At 37.1% G+C, this 19,103-nt stretch overlaps 4 protein-coding genes and 1 pseudogene across 7 annotated transcripts; 4 read left to right on the forward strand and 1 right to left on the reverse strand.

The window, feature by feature from the left end:
- LOC104700404 (cysteine-rich repeat secretory protein 39) lies at nt 1,218-3,279 on the forward strand. 2 transcript variants are annotated; one of them, XM_010416020.2, is made up of 4 exons: nt 1,218-1,864; nt 1,947-2,321; nt 2,410-2,532; nt 2,631-3,279. In XM_010416020.2, exons 1-4 carry the CDS (start codon nt 1,399-1,401, stop codon nt 2,636-2,638), a joined length of 972 nt encoding a protein of 323 aa, XP_010414322.1. In that variant the 5' UTR covers nt 1,218-1,398; the 3' UTR covers nt 2,639-3,279. The 2 variants fall into 2 exon arrangements, with proteins under 2 accessions (XP_010414322.1, XP_010414257.1); XM_010415955.2 differs by having other exon boundaries at nt 2,410-3,279.
- LOC104703322 lies at nt 3,004-7,178 on the reverse strand (annotated as a pseudogene).
- On the forward strand, nt 8,766-12,379 carry LOC104700814 (histone-lysine N-methyltransferase SUVR4-like). The gene is made up of 8 exons (XM_010416440.2): nt 8,766-9,130; nt 9,576-10,459; nt 10,596-10,858; nt 10,943-11,009; nt 11,114-11,164; nt 11,470-11,563; nt 11,788-11,841; nt 11,977-12,379. The coding sequence occupies exons 2-8, from the start codon at nt 9,602-9,604 to the stop codon at nt 12,003-12,005; spliced, it is 1,416 nt and encodes a 471-aa protein (XP_010414742.1). The 5' UTR covers nt 8,766-9,130; nt 9,576-9,601; the 3' UTR covers nt 12,006-12,379.
- On the forward strand, nt 12,609-13,881 carry LOC104700906 (60S ribosomal protein L23). The gene is made up of 4 exons (XM_010416545.2): nt 12,609-12,717; nt 12,988-13,272; nt 13,370-13,411; nt 13,587-13,881. Exons 1-4 carry the CDS (start codon nt 12,705-12,707, stop codon nt 13,667-13,669), a joined length of 423 nt encoding a protein of 140 aa, XP_010414847.1. The 5' UTR covers nt 12,609-12,704; the 3' UTR covers nt 13,670-13,881.
- On the forward strand, nt 15,307-18,693 carry LOC104700996 (myb family transcription factor PHL13-like). 3 transcript variants are annotated; one of them, XM_010416650.2, is made up of 8 exons: nt 15,307-15,472; nt 16,577-17,031; nt 17,163-17,403; nt 17,491-17,567; nt 17,647-17,692; nt 17,860-17,920; nt 18,010-18,079; nt 18,212-18,693. In XM_010416650.2, exons 2-8 carry the CDS (start codon nt 16,588-16,590, stop codon nt 18,479-18,481), a joined length of 1,209 nt encoding a protein of 402 aa, XP_010414952.1. In that variant the 5' UTR covers nt 15,307-15,472; nt 16,577-16,587; the 3' UTR covers nt 18,482-18,693. The 3 variants fall into 3 exon arrangements, with proteins under 3 accessions (XP_010414952.1, XP_010415014.1, XP_019099837.1); XM_010416712.2 differs by having other exon boundaries at nt 16,582-17,031; XM_019244292.1 differs by lacking the exon at nt 15,307-15,472 and having other exon boundaries at nt 15,860-17,031.

Raw genomic sequence — 19,103 nt, forward strand, 5'->3', positions numbered from 1 at the left:
TTTTTTTTTTTTTTTTTTTTTGTTCTTTCTAGAATCTATTATGGATTCGTTAATCTTCGCAAGAAGCGGGAGATTAAAGAAAGCTAAAACCTTTCTCTGTTCACACTCGTCTCCGTGAGAATGATTATACGATCAGTTGAGAATGAGAATGACAAAGGAGAATAAAAGGAGAGGTTAAGAAGGAGCGTGAGACGAGGAAGAAGCTTGTGGTTTTTAGACGTGATAAGAACTAGACCGTTGGTTTTATTGACTTTTTTTCCAAACGGTAAATTGGTTATAAAAGTTGGAGACTTTAAGGTTACAGACATTATTTCTTTGACTCGCTCTTTCTTTGGTCTGTTTTGATCTAAAGATTGATTTGTTTTTCAAGAGATTTGACTTTTTGTATATTGGTGTAAAGAAAAAAAAAATTAAAGATCTAGTCAAAGTGAATGAAACTCTGTTATAACGAAGTAACGATATTTACGTAAGAATAGGAGAGTTTGTTTTGGTTCTTAAGTTCTTTATATTTTCATTTTTTTTTTTTTTGGGTAGGAATTTCTTTATATTTTCTTTTGTATAATTTCATATTTTTTCGTTCAAAATTGATAAAATACGTTTGGTGTGCAGTATATATATGTATTTCGTAATTGGCCTTTCAAATAAACCACAATATAGGGAAATATAAATGCTTGGTCTTCCTCTACTTTCAGACTATTTCGCTCTCCCAAAACAAACAAGTGTCCTGATTTGGAAATTTCCATAGATATGCGAATAGGGGTTGTTTAGAAAAATGAGAGGGTTGATAGGATAATCTAAAGCGCCGGTGGATATTTTAAAGTTAGGAGGAGGTTGATCGGATAAGAAAATATAATATATAGTTTACTCAACATATATAGTCGGTTAGGCTATAACTTTTTAATATCAGATTATGAATTATATGCCTTTAGGTTCATGGAAATGGTTCGTGGATTTCCTAATAAATGAATATATTCAGTATATGTATTTACATGTTATGTTCTGAACAAAGAAAACGTATTATTAGATGGTTGTGACGATCTTTTCTTCTTGTTGGTGTGTGATTTTAAACATTTTTTTGGATCAGCCAAATCCACATATTGTTAATAGGATGACGACCGTTCCAAAATGCTTAAATCAGTACAAAATTTGTTAAACAACCCGAGACAAATTGGAAACATTCTCATTATATCTAATGGCTATGATCACACCAACAAAAGAAGAAAAGATCGAGAGATACCTTAGCACGTGCGCTTGATCATCTAAGTCACAACCAAATTATAAACATATGTAGACATACGTAGATAAAATCTAATCTACCACAACTTCCATCTCCATTCACCAATTATATTATTAATAATCTATCTCTCTTCCCTGTAGATTTTGTCTCAAGTCTCAACCATGGTTGTCCACTTGATCTCTCTTCTCACACCAATCCTAGCCCTAATCATAATTCTGTCTCTTCCCTCTCTCATCAACACTTCCCAATTGGATTACGACACTCTAGTTTTCAAACAATGCGATTCATTGGACACAAACATCCTTCAAAAAACAGCAACAAAAACTCCAAATTACTCGAATCAGAATCTCATTCTTCGTGCACAAGCCCTTTCTTCTTTCTTACGCAAACTCGAATCCGAATCCTCTCGATCTAAGTTCTACAAGACTCTAGTTGGTAACGAAGAGCACGCCGTCTCTGGATGGTTCCAGTGCAGAGAAGATTATCCGAGTGAGATATGCCATAGGTGTGTTAGTGTTCTTCGTGACATTTCTTCTAGACTGTGTGGAAATGCCACGTCAGCTCGTGTTCATCTCCGAGGATGTCACTTGATATACGAATTTGAACGTGTTGAGACCCCTAGTGCTCGTAAGTATCCATATTGATGTAGCTCGTAAGTAAAAATTTCGTTTGTGTCCAACACGATTATCTTCTTATTGTTCGTGTTCAGAAGGAGCTAGGAATCATCACAACAACCACAAGTTATTCGAAACCCCCGAACATGGTCTTATACACAAGATATGCGATGGAGCAACGGCAGAGACGTTTGCCGGATTTGAAGAGTTGAAGAGAGAGGCACTCGCTGCAGCTGAAACAGGAGTAGTTGACGGGCACGGGTTCTTTGAGGATAGTTTCAAGCTTCTCCACGTTGTGGCTCAGTGTGATGGCCACGTTGAAGCTTGTGATTGCGGTGAGTGCGTCACTGCCGCGGCTGCTGCAGCGGCAGAACAGTGTCGGTGGTCCATCGCGGGTCAAATATACTTAGAAGGGTGCTACGTCGGGTATACATACCACCCGCATGAAGTTCCCGATAATTCATACCACGGTACGTACGACTGAACCAACACCAGTTAAAATCAGTTGATGATGTACTTGAGTTGAGTTGCCAATTTTATTTTGTTTACTTTTGGTAGAAGAAGAAGGTTCAAAAGTAAACACGGGGGAGTCGTTGGCGATAGTTGTAGGAGGAGTAGCGGCACTGGTCCTTGTTGCTATCTTTTTAATGTTCCTAAAGAGCTTGCGAAAAAGAGGAGATGGTACGTTATCATTAGTTTAACTTCAATAGAAATATGAGTTGACTAAACAAAAACTTGATTTGAAAGGAAATATTCAATTTTTGCTATTCCTATTGCAGATTGTTGAAGAGAAGGTTTACATCATAGAGATGTGTAAGGGTTTAGTTAATTTTGGACAGCTCCACACAAGTATTAATTACATCTAGTGATTCGGATACGAGATACAGAATCATCACTGACCAAATCAGACAACTTGTTTTCCTTTTGCTTGCCGTATTCATCAGTCTTCTCCCTCAGTTAAACTAAATATGACATCCGACCACTATTGACAAAATCAGCCAAACCAAATCAATGGGTGACTAAACCACACCCCTACAAATCAAAGTTTAATCTCTATTTTATACAGATCCTTCTTTCTACATCTTCTGGCACTAGAAAGCATTGACTTTTAAACACATGCATAAATATGATTCATGTCTATAAAAAATCTTGTTAGTTCACCAACATAGGTAGCTGAAATGGATAAAGGAACACAATTGTTGCTAAATATTTCCCCAAAATCGAATTCGAATAAGTCATCGCAATTATGTTTGGTGATGAGTAAAAAGGAAGTTAGACCAAACCAGGATTTCTATATATTGCTAACAAGCAACAACGATGGTGAAGTGACCAAATGTAAAAAACAAACCTGGTTTAGAGAGCTTAACAACCCGTTTGAAGGCTATTAAAAAGGAATTTTACTTACACAGATGGACAAAAATATTAAAATGCAAAAGTTGCATAACCTGCGATCCCCACGCTTTAGACAAGAAGTTGCCAAAGATCCCGTAAACCCCACACAAGGAACCGGGTATCCTAAAACACCAGATAAAGGAATTTAGACGAATCCAGGATTTCTATCTATTTGCAAACAAGCCACAACGATGTTGTATGACAACATTTAATGGAAACAATGATGGTGGATGGTGGATGGTGTATGACATCATTTATTAGAGCGCTATGCAACAAATCCAAAGATAAATTGAGGGAAAACAAGTAGTTTGCTTACACTGAACGGTAGAAAAGTTCTACCAAGCGGTGCTTCATGAGAGTGTAAGTACTCTTTGACCTTCCATTCTAGCTGCTCTCTCAACCGCCTGTGTATGACAACATTTAATGGAATTATAGACAAACCAATTGACATAAATCCCCACTTAGCATAATAGATCATTATATATCATCTCATATTAGTTACCTGGTTGGCACGCATCCTCAACACGGACTTGTAGAAAGGGCAAAATTTGTCATATCTGCAAAAAAGATTCATCCCAAAGGTTTAAGAGTGAATAACCCGTTGAGAGAGAAAGAGAGAGAACTAAACCAAAACGAAGGGAGCCAGGAAATCTTACGGAGTAAACGCGTTTTGTGCAAGGTAGTCTTCCCTCAGTAGCTTAGCTGTTTCCAAGGTGATTGTTCCACATTCTTCTAGCGTATCTTTTCCTACAAGCTGCATGCAAAACACAATTTGCGGGTCAAATAAATTCCTTTCTGAAAGAATTTCTTCTATTACTCAAGTCAAGTTTAGATGCCAAGACTATCGTTCAAAACCTTAAAATGCATATCGCTGAGACAAGAAGTAATTAGTCCCGAGTCGCGACATTGATACTTATACAAGGATAAGTGACACGTACCTGAACAGTTTCATTAAAATCGTCTTCCCTCTGCAACACCTCTCTGGCCTTTGTCCTGATGTAGATGAAATCTTGATCGAACTTCTCATAGAAAGATTCCAATGCCTGAAGAAATAAAAAAAGCAACTTTTTTTATACAAGAATTCGAGAGAGTAATCCAAGACAGGTTTTAAACTGAGAATATGTAATCATACCGTTAGATTCTTTGAGTAGAAAATCAACCAATTAACAGAGGGAAAATGTTTTCTCTAGGCAAGCTTTTGTCCATATGCCAGAGACCTGCAGAAGAAAAGAAAAAACATAAACAGTGCTAAAACGAGTCTGCGGCAGTTCTAAAACCAAACACCATCTGGTTTACCTCAATCGAGATATATGAATATGTACATCTACAATGAAAGATAGGGAATCAACCATTACCTGCTTGATACTAAGGGTTGCAGAAGTCACAGAATCTGAAAAGTCTCCTCCAGGACGTGAAACTGCACCAACAAGTGTAACACTTCCATCACGGTCTGGTCCACCAAGACATTTTAATTTACCAGCATGTTGATAGAAAGATGCTAAACGTGCTGCTGAATAGGCAGGATATCCACTGTCGGCAAGCATGTTAGCCAAGTCAATAAACTGAAAAAAAAAAAGGAGAAGTAAGACAAGGAACAACATATATATATATACTAAATCAAATCCGAGGAAATAATTGTACCTTCATAGATCTATAAGAACACGACAATAAGATACCTCTTTGACTTGTCGTTGACATCTGTGCTTGCTTTGTGTTGGTTCTAATAGCTCTCTATCCTGCAATGATAAGAACAGTTAAAAAAGTAGTTGAACTCAAATAATAGTGAAGACCCCATTAGATCAAATGTCTGAACTGTACGGACAATATGCAGATTCAGAATGAGAGAGATATACCTCAACCATTTCATTTCCTCTCTCTCTATTCCCATCAGAGCCAATGTCTGAACTGTACGATAATGGAACAACCAGCACCATTATCAATTCCACTTCGTCTCAGGTCCCTACAACAATAAAATTCACATTTAAGCAAATTGCAAATTGTTTTCAAAATTTGATATGAAGAGAAACACTGATCATTAACAAATCTCAAAGGAACACAAGGAACAAATAATAACACAAAATCAGACATAATTGAAGGATGATATGAAACAAAACCTGGAGGTGTTCTTCTTCTTCTTCTTCTTCTTGGACACTGACTCATGAAATGGTGTCATTTATGGAATTAGCCGTACATGGTCTCTACCATGAACGATGATCTCCTTGACCTGATTCACAAAATAATTAAACTTTAAAATTGTAACTGTAACCAAAAATAAAAGAAAAAGAAAACCAAATACACCAACAACTTAAAAAAAACGAAGCAAATTCATCGATAAAATCAGTAGACACAGTTTACGTTTTGTTACCTTAAGTAAGCATGTTGGCGACGATAACAGTTTTTCCCACAGCCATAATCACCAGGGATGGAACCAAGAAGAGAATCCAACTTAACCTGGTATCGAAGATAATTTCCCAAAATTCCTGGTCCAAGCTCCAGAGAAAGTGGCTGTAATAACAGGGGGAAATTATATGTAGCAACAGATGAATAAGCCTAGAAGAAAAAAAATGGAGAAAAGAAAAGAAGATAAAGAGGAGAACTCACGAACTTTGTGCGAACAGGATCATTATCTGTTAATCCAGCTGCTTCCAAGTAAACTGATCAAAAAGGAAATTGTTCAGTTAAGATAATAAGATAGATTACTTGTACAGAAGCACCGATGCAAGGACTTGACAGAAAAAAATAATTAAGGGATTAGAGTAAACTACACACAAAGAAGGACAATAGAACGAACAAACAAACCTTGGATCGTGGCAGAATCTCCTTCAAGATAGGGGTCATTGCTTGGATGTAGTGTTGGCTGGCTCGGAACCTGAGAGAGCCAAAAAAATCATAATATCCATTAAAAAAAATTAGCTTTTTGATTAAGTTTTGAGACATGTAGAAACAGAGAGAGTCAAAAGAAACCTGTGGACGGTGACTATCATATCCCAGCATGAGTGAAAAATTTGCAGGATAACCCAAAGATTCATCTAATGGAATGATGCTACCATCCTTGTACATCCTGCAATGTTAATTCATGAAACTAGAGGTCACAAAAACACAGAGCAGAGAGATGAACTACAAACCTGGCACAGCCAGCCGCACGATGAGACAACTCTTTTCACAGCGCCTCGACTTGCTCTTCGCTCTTTCCTACATGGACGAAAGTACACCTTTAGTAAAATATCGCTTTTGAAGAAACAAAGGACAACTTTCACAGGAAAATCAGAAACGGCAAAGTATGTTCTTAACAAGCTAACATTTTCGGTTAAAGAATAACACACACACACAGACCAAATTGTAACAAATATGTGCGTTTTAGTACTACATGCTACTAGTTGGGGAAGGTAGTAGGTCGTACCTTTCAACCTGCAGCTTCATGGAGATAATGTGTAGTCTTTCTCGAACCAGAGTGTCTCCCACAATGACAAGAACCAACCTTAACCAAAGTATGAATGGTTAAAACAAAGTATATTTGCACTTAAACATAAGTGATGGATGATTGAAACAAAACTTGGAGGTGTTCTTCTTCTTGGACGTTGGCTCATGGTGCCATTCATGGAATTACTTGTACATGGTCTCTACCTTGAATGATGATCTCCTTGATCTGATTCACAAAACAACAACTTAAAAAAAAAAAAAAAAAATTCATCGAGCAAATTAGTAGAGCCAGTTTCTGTTGTTACCTTAAGCAATCACGTTGGCGACGATTCTGTTTCACATAATCACCGGCACCTGTTTCACATAATCAAAAAAAAAAAGAAACAAACCTATATGTCAAAGTATATTCATACACACACAAACTCAGTAAAAATCATAGATTTTATTAGAACACAAAAAAAAAAAATAAGATACATACCTCTCTCTCTCTGACTTGTTTGCTCTCTCGTCGCCATTATAATGCTTCAACGATTCTGAGAATAAGAAGACATGGAATTCCAAATCACACATCACAACTCAGTAACAAGAAAAAAATAATCATAGATTTCGAAGAAGAAGAAGAAGGAACACGGAGGATGTACCTCTAATCAACTCAGTCCTCAGTCCTCAGTCCTCACTCCTCAGTTCCGATTTAATTTCAGACAAAGGGGAAGGAAGGAAGGAGACGATGTTCCAAGACGACGACGTATCAATTAATGGACCCTAAAGAAGAATATGGGCCGCCAACTAACACCAAAAGCCCAATTCCCAAAAATTTCCGAACCGCTGTCCTTTGAAGCCACAACGAATCTTCTTCATCATTGACGACCTAAGGGTAACGACAACAGAGCAGGGGTTAGAGTTAGCGATGATGAAGTGAAGCAGAGTACTCTCTCTAAGTAACGAATACGGATTCGTCGACCTTGATCTGGATCTAGGGTTTTTGGAGTTGTCGCTATCTGTAATCTGTGTATAAAACAAAAGATCACCAAGGGTTAGCTATGAACGAACAACAACGAAGAGAGAGAGAGAGAGAAATCAATGAAAGATTAAATTTAAAAGCTTTACCAATTTTGTTCTTGCACCTCTCTTCTCTCTAACCTTTGTTCAGGTATGTATGTTTGCTCTTCCGTACGTCGCAATTATAACCTCTCTCCCTCCTAATTGTGTCTCTCTTAAGTCTCTCTCTCGTATAAAAACAAAATTTCGCAGGGAAGGAATAGGAAACAAGAAGAGATGATGACAGTACGTATTTATAAACAACTAATCAGATAAGTGTTTACGTTTGTTGTGAAACTTGTGAAAGAGAAAAAGGAAACTCCTATTTGTAAATTTTTTTTAAAAAAAAAACCCTATTTGTTGTAATTATTGAAAAGGGGAATTCCTACTTTGATTGTTTGAGAGAAAAGGAAATAATGAACAGATCCGGTTCTCTAGAACAAATAATGTTGGTTTGACTTTTTACGTCCAATCCGACGGTTTGAGTTACAAATCAATTTTGACGGTTCGGTTCAACAGACCCCGGTTCTCTATAACCTGGTCCTGGTTAATACCGGTTTTGTGGGATAGTAATAGGGAATTTAGTGGGTTAACACCGGTTTTGTAGATTCGTTAGATTTCTCATAATAATATACAAACCTCATGAATAATAATAATAATAATAATAATAATACGTCAATTTCCACCGGTTTTGTGAAATGTCGGTTTTTTAAATAATGTATCCTATGCTTTTGACCAACGGGGGGATTTGTGTTGTAATTACTAGTGCGACTGCGAGCGAGAGAGAGAGAGTCTTCTTCTCAGTCATATTGTTGATAAGCATAATGGTTATATACTACATAAATACAGTGGCGGTCCACTTGATCAAGAGAGCTTATGCATAACTTAAGGTTCAGTTTGATAAGATATTCTCAACTATCGATTTTAATTTACATATGCGTCTCTGTTTTTAGTTTTAACTTTTGATTTTCTTCTTCATGTACAAATATATGTATGCCATTTTAGTGAATGGGCCTATTTAATGGACCTAGTACAAAAATAGAAAACAGTATCACTCAAATCTGGAAATGGATCTGTCAAATGATATACTCTCTCTCTCTCTCTCTCTCTCTCACCTCACGCAGCAGTGAGATACAGAGTAGAAAAGTAGTTGTCTGGGGGTGGGTGTTTGTAAATGGATGGATGGATCTGTTTAGGTCATTTATCAATTCGAAAATTGATGTTATTAATTTAATTTTATAATCCTAAAAGCTGGAGCTCTCTTTCTCTCTCTCTCTTTTTTTTTTTTTTGCATGCACAATCTCTCAACCATCCAACCAATCATTCGCCGTCTTCCTCAAATTCTGGTTTTGTATTTTAGCCGCCGCCGGCTCAATTCCAGAAGAAGCATTCTTCCTCCGATTTCGTTATAGTCTCTCACCACACTGAGGTTTTCACTCGTCTTGTACTCTTTATCTTCTTCCCTTAATTGTTCAATGTGGGTTTCTCTACTTCGCGAATTTTGGTTTTTTTTTTTTTTTTCTAGATATCTCTGTTTTTGTGAGTTTTGGTAACTGTTTAGTGCTTGTTAATTTTGAAAGTGTCGGAATCAGTTCTCCTTGTTGATTCTATGATTCTGAATTCGCCATTTTATAACCAGTTTTTAGGGTTTTTTTTTTTCTTTCTTTCTTTCTTTCTTTCTAGTGGTGTGATTTTGCTGATAAAGGTATGGGTTTCTTCGATTTTGGTAGTCATGATTCAGTTTTTAAATGGATAGCTATATAATAATATCAGAGCATCAATTTGATCTGTTTACTTTTTTTTATCTTAAGAGCTGCTGCATTGATGTGTCTTATTAGGTTTTGGTGATCTGCATTGATGAGTAAATTTTGCAGGTTCCGTTTAGGAAGGTGATTTTGATATGGAACAACCAATGATGCTCACTGAGAAAGACGACAAGGTACGCAAAGCTTTGGAGAAAACAAGGGAATTGTCTATTCCTGATGAAAAGACAATGCCAGTGCTTCTGAAGCTCCTAGAAGAGGCTGGTGGCAGTTGGTCTTTAGTTAAATTGGATAACTATTCTGCACTCATCGACGCTGTTCTCTCTGTTGACGAAGAAGACAAGAACAAGCTAACTGAAGGTTCATCCAATGGCAATAACAAAGGGAAGAATCCTAAGGTCATTGACTCTCCTGTTTCTCTGAAAAAATCTTACGAGACCCGTTCTGCAACCTCAGGTTCCTCCGTTCAGAACAATAATGGTGATCGCAAGAGGAAATATAGAAACAGAATTTCTGACATCACCAAAGGTTCGGAGAGCGTTGAAATATCTCTTGTCGATGATGTTGGAAGCGAGGATGCCCCAAAGTTTACTTACATCCCTCACAACATTGTTTACCAAAGTGCTTATGTCCACGTGTCTCTGGCTCGTATTTCTGATGAAGATTGCTGTGCGAACTGCAAAGGCGACTGTCTTTCAGCTGACCTTCCATGTGCTTGTGCTCGTGAAACCAGTGGAGAATATGCTTATACCAATGGAGGGTTGCTAAAGGAGAAGTTTCTGGACACCTGTTTAAAGATGAAAAAGGAACCAGATAGGTTTCATAAGTTTTACTGCAAAGACTGCCCTTTGGAGAGAGACCACGATAATGGCACACACGGAAAATGTGATGGTCACCTAATCCGGAAGTTCATTAAGGAATGCTGGAGAAAGTGTGGATGTGCTATGCACTGTGGAAATCGAGTAGTACAGAGAGGGATAAGGTCCAAACTGCAGGTAACATTTTTAAGCTAAATTACATTGGATTTTACATGTTGACCATAACTGTTTTGAGTTAGTCTTCTATATGGCTTCTTGTCTTGATGGCTGGCTTCCTCATGTGACAAGCAAAATATATATATATATATTTCAGGTTTACTTTACGCAAGAAGGGAAAGGATGGGGTCTTAGAACACTGCAAGACTTGCCAAAAGGAACCTTTGTCTGTGAATACATTGGTGAAATATTGACCAACACGGAGTTATACGACCGGAATATAAGATCTAGTGGTGAGCGGCATACATATCCTGTAACTCTGGATGCAGACTGGGGTTCTGAAAAGGAACTTAAAGATGAAGAAGCTCTCTGCCTGGATGCCACAATCTGTGGAAATGTCGCAAGGTTTATCAATCACAGGTATCAATCAACGCTTGTTTTGCTATGGTTTTTGGTGCTCCCCTTGAGAGTTTCTGGTTCTTATGAACTTTATTGTTGATGCAGATGCGAGGATGCAAACATGATTGATATTCCGGTAGAAATTGAGACTCCTGACAGACATTATTATCATGTAAGTATCTGGTTTCTCCACTCTAACCTGATCTTCTTGAAAGTACTGATTGTGAAAGTATTTTGTAGTGAGTTTAAGGAAATTCTGGGTTTGATAACGTGCAGATTGCCTTTTTTACCCTACGAGATGTAAAGGCCATGGATGAGTTGACATGGGTAAGCACCAGGATTAAGCTAACCTTCGTTTCAACTTCTCTGTATTGAACACATAGTTACAAATACTCACATAGCTAAAGAAGATTTGCGCTCTTAACTGTGGATATTGCACTACAGCCATACATTTCATTAGAGCATGTTGATAATTTTGCCATCCTAGTTATCTGTGGTGTTTTTAGTTGGCTCCATGAACAGACTCCATGAACAGAGATGGAACACGTCTTTCCACCCTTACCATAATGTTTTTTACTCTTGAGTTGTACACATACATTCTCACTTCAAATAACCTGTGTTTTTAATTGCAGGATTACATGATAGACTTCAATGATAAAAGTCATCCAATAAAGGCATTTCGATGTTATTGCGGAAGCGAATCATGCAGAGACAAAATAACAAAAGGTGAGTTATCTTTACACAGTGTTTTTGTTGTTCAAACCTTTGTGACTTACTGCTGGCTTGCTTACACATTCTACGTTAGAACTTATGTGGTTTTGTATGAGATCCAAGCGAAAAAATATCATTTGGCAAAGTACATTGGTTCATAGAAATGATTCCAACAAAAGAAAAAGCTTCAACAAAAACTAGAATTGCTGGCTAATTATACGATTCCGGTGATATGTCAGGATCTCAAGGCAAGTTAGAAAGAAGAAAGATTGTTCCTGCTAAAAAACAATCAGGTGAGAAAGAATGTCTAAGTATGATGTAGTAATCTTCAGACGAATAGCATCAATAACCACTGCATAAACTTTTGATTCATTATGGTTTCTTTGAAGTGAATAATTCAGTCGTTGAGTGTTTCTCCTAAAATGTAGGTTCCAAAGTGGTGGCGTTTAAGCGCTAGTGAGACTGATCATTACTAGACATTGAAGGAAACATGACCCACGAACAAAACACTTGGATCCATCTTGAGCAATGCTGGATTCAACTTGATGATATATAATTTTTATGGTCGCAGATTTTACTCTCTTCACAATTCCCTTCTTTCTTCTTTAGGTTACAGTGTTATATGTTTGCCCAACCAAAATAACTTACTGTTAGTTCTGTTCCCTTCTTTTTCAATCGTTTTAGGGATTTCACTGCAATTGTAAACTAAATAAACCAAACAACACGGTTGTGGAAAAGGGTCCTCGTCTAGTAGATAGAGCGTAAAGACTCTGGATCAAAAAGGTGCCCCATCATTGGTATATTCAGTCAGATTCAGCTGTACGTAGCTGAGAAAAGAGTGACCCCATCGTATCAAAATTTTCTAGTGTTAAACAAGTTGTTCTAGCTGACCAAAAAAAAAAAAAAAAAAAAAANNNCAAGTTGTTCTAGAGACAAAAGATATACTTTTTAGACGTTTTAACTTTCTGAGCTTGAGATATGGGGGTTAAAAAAAACATAATTGGGCTTTATTGGTAATATTCGTCGGCCCATAAAAATAAAATCCAGGTCAGCAGCTCACAACAACACACGAAGAAAACCCTAGTTTAAGCATATATAAACCCTCCCGGCGCTGTCACTACATTTTCTTCTGAGGAGAGCTGCTAAGTCTGCAACCATGTCGAAGCGAGGTAACAACACGCTTCTCTATCTCGTTCATCTTCATCATCTGTTACGGAATCTATGTTTACGCTTTTCGATTCACCTTGAATTTTACATGTAATTGCTATTAGCTACGCCCTGGATTATGATGAATATGAATCTTTATTCTTAGATCTTAGCTATGTAGAAGAGATCTACGTTTTTGTTGATGCATCTATATAGCAATATAGAAATCATTTTGATCTGTAACTACTTTTGGTTGATGCTTACTGTTTTTAAATTGATTTGATATTATATAGGAAGAGGAGGAACCTCTGGTAACAAGTTCAGGATGTCACTAGGTCTTCCAGTGGCAGCTACTGTTAACTGTGCTGACAACACCGGAGCTAAGAACCTTTACATCATTTCTGTTAAAGGAATCAAGGGACGTCTTAACCGTTTGCCATCAGCTTGTGTTGGTGATATGGTTATGGCTACTGTCAAGAAAGGTAAGCCTGATCTCCGTAAGAAGGTGCTCCCTGCTGTCATTGTTAGGCAGAGGAAGCCATGGCGCCGAAAGGATGGTGTCTTCATGTATTTCGAGGGTAAGCATTTGTGTTTGATTTTGTGTGTAAAGTCGTTGTTGTTGTACCTTTGAACTGTGAAAGTCTGATTGAAAAGTTGTGATTTTTATTTTTGTAGATAATGCTGGTGTCATCGTCAATCCCAAGGGTGAAATGAAAGGTACAAAGTTCTTACCTTTGTACATTGTTTCTGATCAGTTGGTTCTACTTGTTTATCTCCTGATGAGTTAGTAATTACTAGAGGAAGTAACTTGAACCCAAATTCTTATTGATAAGTGAGTATTAGTATCATGTTTAGTTGTAGCTCATAAGTGTGTCTTTCTTGTATCTTTTAGGATCTGCTATCACTGGACCAATCGGAAAAGAGTGTGCTGATCTATGGCCAAGAATCGCAAGTGCTGCTAACGCCATCGTTTAAGCTAGCAAGCTCGGCATCTATATTTTGTGTTAAACGTTTTGCACTTAATCTCTTGAAGGATGTTTTGTTTTTGTCTTAGTCTTGTGTTATGCCTTAAACTTGATTCTAGTTCCTATAACAACTTCGTTTTTGGTGCCAGTTTGTCACATTAGCATTTCAAGTCACGTTGGCATTTCAACCTATCGTTTACCTATGAATTTTTTTTTTGTTCATTCTTCAGTCGCCAGTGTTTGGGAAATTCAAAGTCTACTACTCTAATCCTTTTTTTTTATTTTTTTGTTAACTACTCAGAAAATACAAACCAAATAGTAAATTTCTCTTTGTTGAATAACAAATTGAAGGGAAATTAGTGACGCATATTAAAATCATATAAACTAGGTCAAACACTTTAAAATGTATAATTAATTGGGAAAAATGTCATTAAAATCTCCAATTCTATGTTTTCGTTAATTTTAATCACGAAGTCTATGTTTAGAGGAATAAAACACTAACTACCTGTTGATTTCAAATAAATCCCAAACTTTCATTGACTCAGTCATTTGAGGCACCACATTAAGTGGTCAAACGGAGCAATTAAACGGGGTTAATTATCCGTTAACAGTTTTTGTTTATAACAAAAACGACGCCGGTTTATTTATCTCTAAAACCCGACAAACCCTAATCGATTTCTCATTTCCCCCAATTGACAAACCCTAATCGATTTCAATTATCCCAAATCAGAAACCCTAATCGATTCATCAATGACTCCGAGAAAGAAGATTGCTACTCGTCGTCCTAAACAGAAGAAGCCTGATAATGCTGGCGAATCCTCTGCTCAAGAGTCTACTGCCCACGGTTCAATTGCTCTCGAGTCGACTGCTTCTGGTTTGAACGCTCCCGAGTCAACTGTTCCCGAATTGGCTGGCGGGGTAAGTACTGTAATTATTCCGTATAATTCTAGTCCCTTAAGTGAGCCTATTCCTTTAGAAGAGCATGATTGTTGTCCCTTTGAAGAATTTGGTGCCGTTAGTGGAGATGATTGTGAGGTTGGTGGCGACGAAGATTGTGATGATATTGGTACGAAGCTGGTGTCGAAGAAGACTTCAACGAAGAGGAAGATGATAATGAGGGGAATGGAAATGGAAACCAAGTAATTGTAGAGGAAGATGGTAACCGTGTTGGTGTAGAAGAAGAATTCTGCGAGGACTTCGAACCAGAGTTTAGAGATAAATAAACCGGCGTCGTCTTGTTGTAAACGGAAACCGTTAACGGATAATTAACCCCGTTTAATTGCTCTGTTTGACCACTTAACGTGGTGCCTCGAATGGCTGAGTCAACAAAAGTTTGGGATTTATTTTGAAGTCAACAGCTAATTAGTGTTTTATTCCTCCAAACATAGACTTCGTAATTAAAATCAACGAAAACATAGACTTCGGGATTTTAATGACATTTTTCCCATAATTAATTTAATGTTACAGCAGCCATAATCCTCTACGGCAAAGAGCATTCAATTCCCGTGCTCTGCATGAATATCTTCCGTTGATATTTATCATTAAACTTTCTATAACTTAAGTGTATATCAATCCTACGGTTAGTAACAAACCAATGAGCTTCTGTGGAAACATTTTTTTGTTTTCGTTTTGTTCCAATCATTCAATTAAAGACCTTTTTTTTTTTTTTGTCTAATTCATTAGGTATTGGATTCTGCGTTGTTTCATGAGTGCTGCTGAGTCGAGTAAAGATTCCATCTTTTTTGGTTTTCCTGGCTATTCCATAATCCATCCGCTCTCTCTCGGCATTCTCTTTCGTCGTGTTTGAGTTTTGGTAAGTACCTCTTAGCTGATTTTATGAATTACGAGGTTTCGAAATAATCAAGTTTTGTGATTTGTGAATTTGCGTGAAGCGTTCTTTTGCTGTGATAGGAAGAAGTAATAAATAAACAATCATTAATTGTTTTCACTTTCTTAAGCACACAAAAAAGAAAGTGATTAACTTTGCTGATGCTGTCCAGTTGATATTGTTGTCTCGTGTTGATTTGGAATTGGTTCACTATAGATTATGTTCTGTTTTTGATTAGAATATTTTTTTTTTAAGCTAAAGGTTTGTTTTTTTTCATGAAGGGATTTTTAGAACGTTCAATCATGAGATGTTGACATGTTATGATCTACGAATCCTTCTTATTTCTATGGTCAAGGTCGTTTTGTGAACAAACCTTTTTCTGTCTTTTCGATTTGGTTCTCTGTTAGTTAGATTCTCGTTCCTTCAAAGTTTCGATTTGATAAGAGTTTATTAGAATTTGTATGATAATAATGTCCTCATGGTGACTCTCTTCTTTGCACGTCCCTGTGGTTTATGAAAAGCCATCTTTGCTTTTCTTTGCCAAATTGCGCGTTAATTTCATTCTCCCATTGCATTGGATTCCATATCTTGTTTCTGTTTGATTTTGATGCATCTGTCATCTCCATGATAGCTTCGTGTGGTTCATGGCTTAGACATGTTTAGTTTTGGATAGAGATAATCAAAGAATTTCTTCTTGTGCCTTTTTATCTTTCCTTTTGCGGTATTTGCTGAAGTTTAGGGGCAAAAAAGTGAAGGAAAGCTAAGAATTTTTATGATCCAAATCCAAGGCAAAACATATAAAGTGAAGAATATTCCTTTGAAGTATTTTTGAAAGGGAAATAGCCCTTTTCTGTATATATAAGTTGGTGATAGTGAGTCTCATATTTGTTTCTGTGTAAAGCTCCTTGTTAAGCTAAATAGCCCCTTTTGTGCTAGGATTCTGTTATCTATAGTTATCTTCTGAATACTGCACTTATTCAATGACACTTGCTAGAGATTATAGTTTTCCAACCGCTATGTCTTCATCATTTGCAACTCTAGATGAGAGACACAACCGTTACTTTCCTAACATTTTGTGGGTTTCATCAGGATAGGAACTGATGAATAACAACCCCGTCCCCTGTCAGGCATTTCCGCTGGTCTCTGGTGGCAGTTCTGGTGGGAATTCGTTTTCATCTTCTTCCGGATTCTGCAATGGTGCCTATGTTTCATCTTCCTCCCAGGCACGGCCGCCCGTTTCTACAGTGCTAAGAAGCAGAACGACTGTTGCTCATGTCTCTGAAGGAGGGCAGAGGCAGGATACACAATCTTTGCAAGTGATCAATCAGCCTCAAGAGCAGAGAAATATGCCCTGGTCTTCAGATCAGCTTCAGGGCTTCTTTGATTTTCCTGTTCCGGTTCCACAAGCGGAGAGCAGTAGAGCTATGGTCTCATCCAAGGAAGTCCAATCAAAAAGCGAATGGCCAGACTGGGCGGACCAGCTGATGTCTGATGATTGGCCAGAGCTTCTAGGTGATCCTAATGCCCTCAATCTAGATTCAAAGGTTCGTTTTCTCAACTATATATGAATCTCTATGCTTATTCCTTTGTCCAATCATTCATTAGCGTTCCTCTGTCAGCAATGTATTGTCTTCATGATTCTGCTATTAAGACTGGCTCTAATTATGTCCTGCAGATACCAACACCGTCTTCTGATATGGCAAGGCAAGAGATAGTGCTTAATAATCAGCATGAGGTGGATCCATCAATGGATCCTTTTAATAACAAAAACTCACCAGCGAGTTCGATGACAATGGATCCTTTTAATGCCAAAAACTCACCAGCTAGTTCGATGACATCTAAGCAACGAATGCGTTGGACACCAGAACTTCATGAAGCATTTGTCGAAGCTGTCAATCAGCTCGGTGGTAGTGAACGTGCGTAAGCCCTTTTCTCTCTTTTTATGTCTCCAAAGTTTAGCTCAACAACTTATCATTCTCTTGCCTTACACTTGAAAACTACAGGAGCCACCCCTAAGGCTGTTTTGAAGCTTATCAATAGTCCCGGTTTGACCATTTATCATGTCAAAAGCCATTTGCAGGTTGTTATTATTGTCCATCTGTTTCCAGTTTGTATGCTTAAGCTCATGTTAACCATCTTTATATTGTTGACTTCTCCAGAAATACAGAACTGCTAGGTATAAACCGGATCTTTCAGAAAATAAAGGTACTCATATAATTGTTTCCATCTAAGGATCAAACTTTCTTCTCAATTTTTCACAAGAGCCTTTGATTATTACTTGGAAACTTCTTATAAAGTTTCAATGGAATCTAAAATTATTTTTGTGTGAAGAAACACCTCTTGACACTAAATTTGTTTTTCTTAATGAACAGAAGAACCTCCAATGAAGAATTTGAAAACCATTGAAGATATCAAATCTCTTGACTTGAAGACGTAAGAAAAAATTTAGTCTTCTGTCAGAATTACTATGTACACCGAGGAATGTGTTTTATTCACATACATTTTTTTTTCTTCTTTTCCAGGAGCATTGAAATCACTGAAGCTCTACGGTTACAGATGAAAGTTCAAAAACAACTCCACGAGCAACTTGAGGTATGATAACAACTGCCTAAAAGAAGCTTGTATGGAACAGAACAGTGTCTTTTCCTCTTCATCTGTTTGATTCCTTAGTTTTTGGTTTTATCTGGTGATGTTGATCTGACCTTGGTCGTCATACAATTGCAGATCCAAAGATCACTGCAGTTACGAATCGAAGAACAAGGTCGGTATCTTCAGATGATGATTGAGAAACAACAGAAGATGCAAGAGTCATCATCAATGCCAGAAGCTAAAGGGTCAGCTCCATCACAAAACCCTTCACAAGTTTTCCTCCCTAATAGAGCAACCAATTCAGAAACATCAACAATAACTCAGAAACTGCAGATTGGTTCTAACACAATGTCTCAAACTGAATCTGCTTCTGGGAGTAATAGGAAACGGGTTAGAGAAGATTAGACATCTTAATGACTGAAGAAGTTATGATACTTACTGACCTAAAGACGTTGCTACAGATGTAATTATGTTCTTTTTTTGTTCGTGCTTTATGTGAAATTCACAGCAGCAATAAAATGAACAACATTGATGATTTCTCCCAATTGTAATCAAAACAAGAACATACTCCTTCCGTTTTTCATAATATAGGATAAATGTTTAGAGAAGTATTTTTATTTAGAGAAGTATTTTTGTTTCATAATAACCGTTTCTGGTACCTCTATTGAAACAGAATGGTTTCATGTTCTTTCATCGATTGGTTATTCCTCTCTGTTCGTATCTTTTTTTCCAATTTCGGTCTCGATTAGTTTACAAGATTAAATGGCCAATTCTCTTCTGGACCCTCGATTCTTTGTTTTCGACTTTCTATGCAACTTTTAAATTAAATTTATATTTTATATTATGCAGACTTGTTTATGATTAATTAAACTTTTTAAAAGTAAATATATCTTAATATGCGTGTTTTTACTAAAACATCTTATATTTTTTTTGAAACGGAGGGAGTATTTAATAGAGATGACGTGGACAAATCACTGTCGAGCTGGACTGTTGTCGGTTGATGAATCAGCTATTTAAGATGACGTGG

The sequence above is a fragment of the Camelina sativa genome, chromosome 1, assembly GCF_000633955.1.
Source record: "Camelina sativa cultivar DH55 chromosome 1, Cs, whole genome shotgun sequence".
In the NCBI taxonomy this organism is placed as follows: Eukaryota; Viridiplantae; Streptophyta; class Magnoliopsida; order Brassicales; family Brassicaceae; genus Camelina; species Camelina sativa.

Coding starts and splice junctions, on each gene's coding strand:
- LOC104700814 (XM_010416440.2), top strand. CDS start 9,602: ATGGAACAACCAATGATGCTCACTGAGAAAGACGACAAGGTACGCAAA. Junction 10,460..10,595: donor GGATAAGGTCCAAACTGCAG/GTAACATTTTTA, acceptor TATATATTTCAG/GTTTACTTTACGCAAGAAGG. Junction 11,564..11,787: donor CAGAGACAAAATAACAAAAG/GTGAGTTATCTT, acceptor GTGATATGTCAG/GATCTCAAGGCAAGTTAGAA.
- LOC104700906 (XM_010416545.2), top strand. Junction 13,273..13,369: donor TGTCTTCATGTATTTCGAGG/GTAAGCATTTGT, acceptor TTATTTTTGTAG/ATAATGCTGGTGTCATCGTC. Junction 13,412..13,586: donor TCCCAAGGGTGAAATGAAAG/GTACAAAGTTCT, acceptor TGTATCTTTTAG/GATCTGCTATCACTGGACCA.
- LOC104700996 (XM_010416650.2), top strand. CDS start 16,588: ATGAATAACAACCCCGTCCCCTGTCAGGCATTTCCGCTGGTCTCTGGT. Junction 17,568..17,646: donor ATGTCAAAAGCCATTTGCAG/GTTGTTATTATT, acceptor TGACTTCTCCAG/AAATACAGAACTGCTAGGTA. Junction 17,693..17,859: donor GGATCTTTCAGAAAATAAAG/GTACTCATATAA, acceptor CTTAATGAACAG/AAGAACCTCCAATGAAGAAT.
- LOC104700404 (XM_010415955.2), top strand. CDS start 1,399: ATGGTTGTCCACTTGATCTCTCTTCTCACACCAATCCTAGCCCTAATC. Junction 1,865..1,946: donor TGTTGAGACCCCTAGTGCTC/GTAAGTATCCAT, acceptor GTTCGTGTTCAG/AAGGAGCTAGGAATCATCAC. Junction 2,322..2,409: donor TCCCGATAATTCATACCACG/GTACGTACGACT, acceptor TACTTTTGGTAG/AAGAAGAAGGTTCAAAAGTA.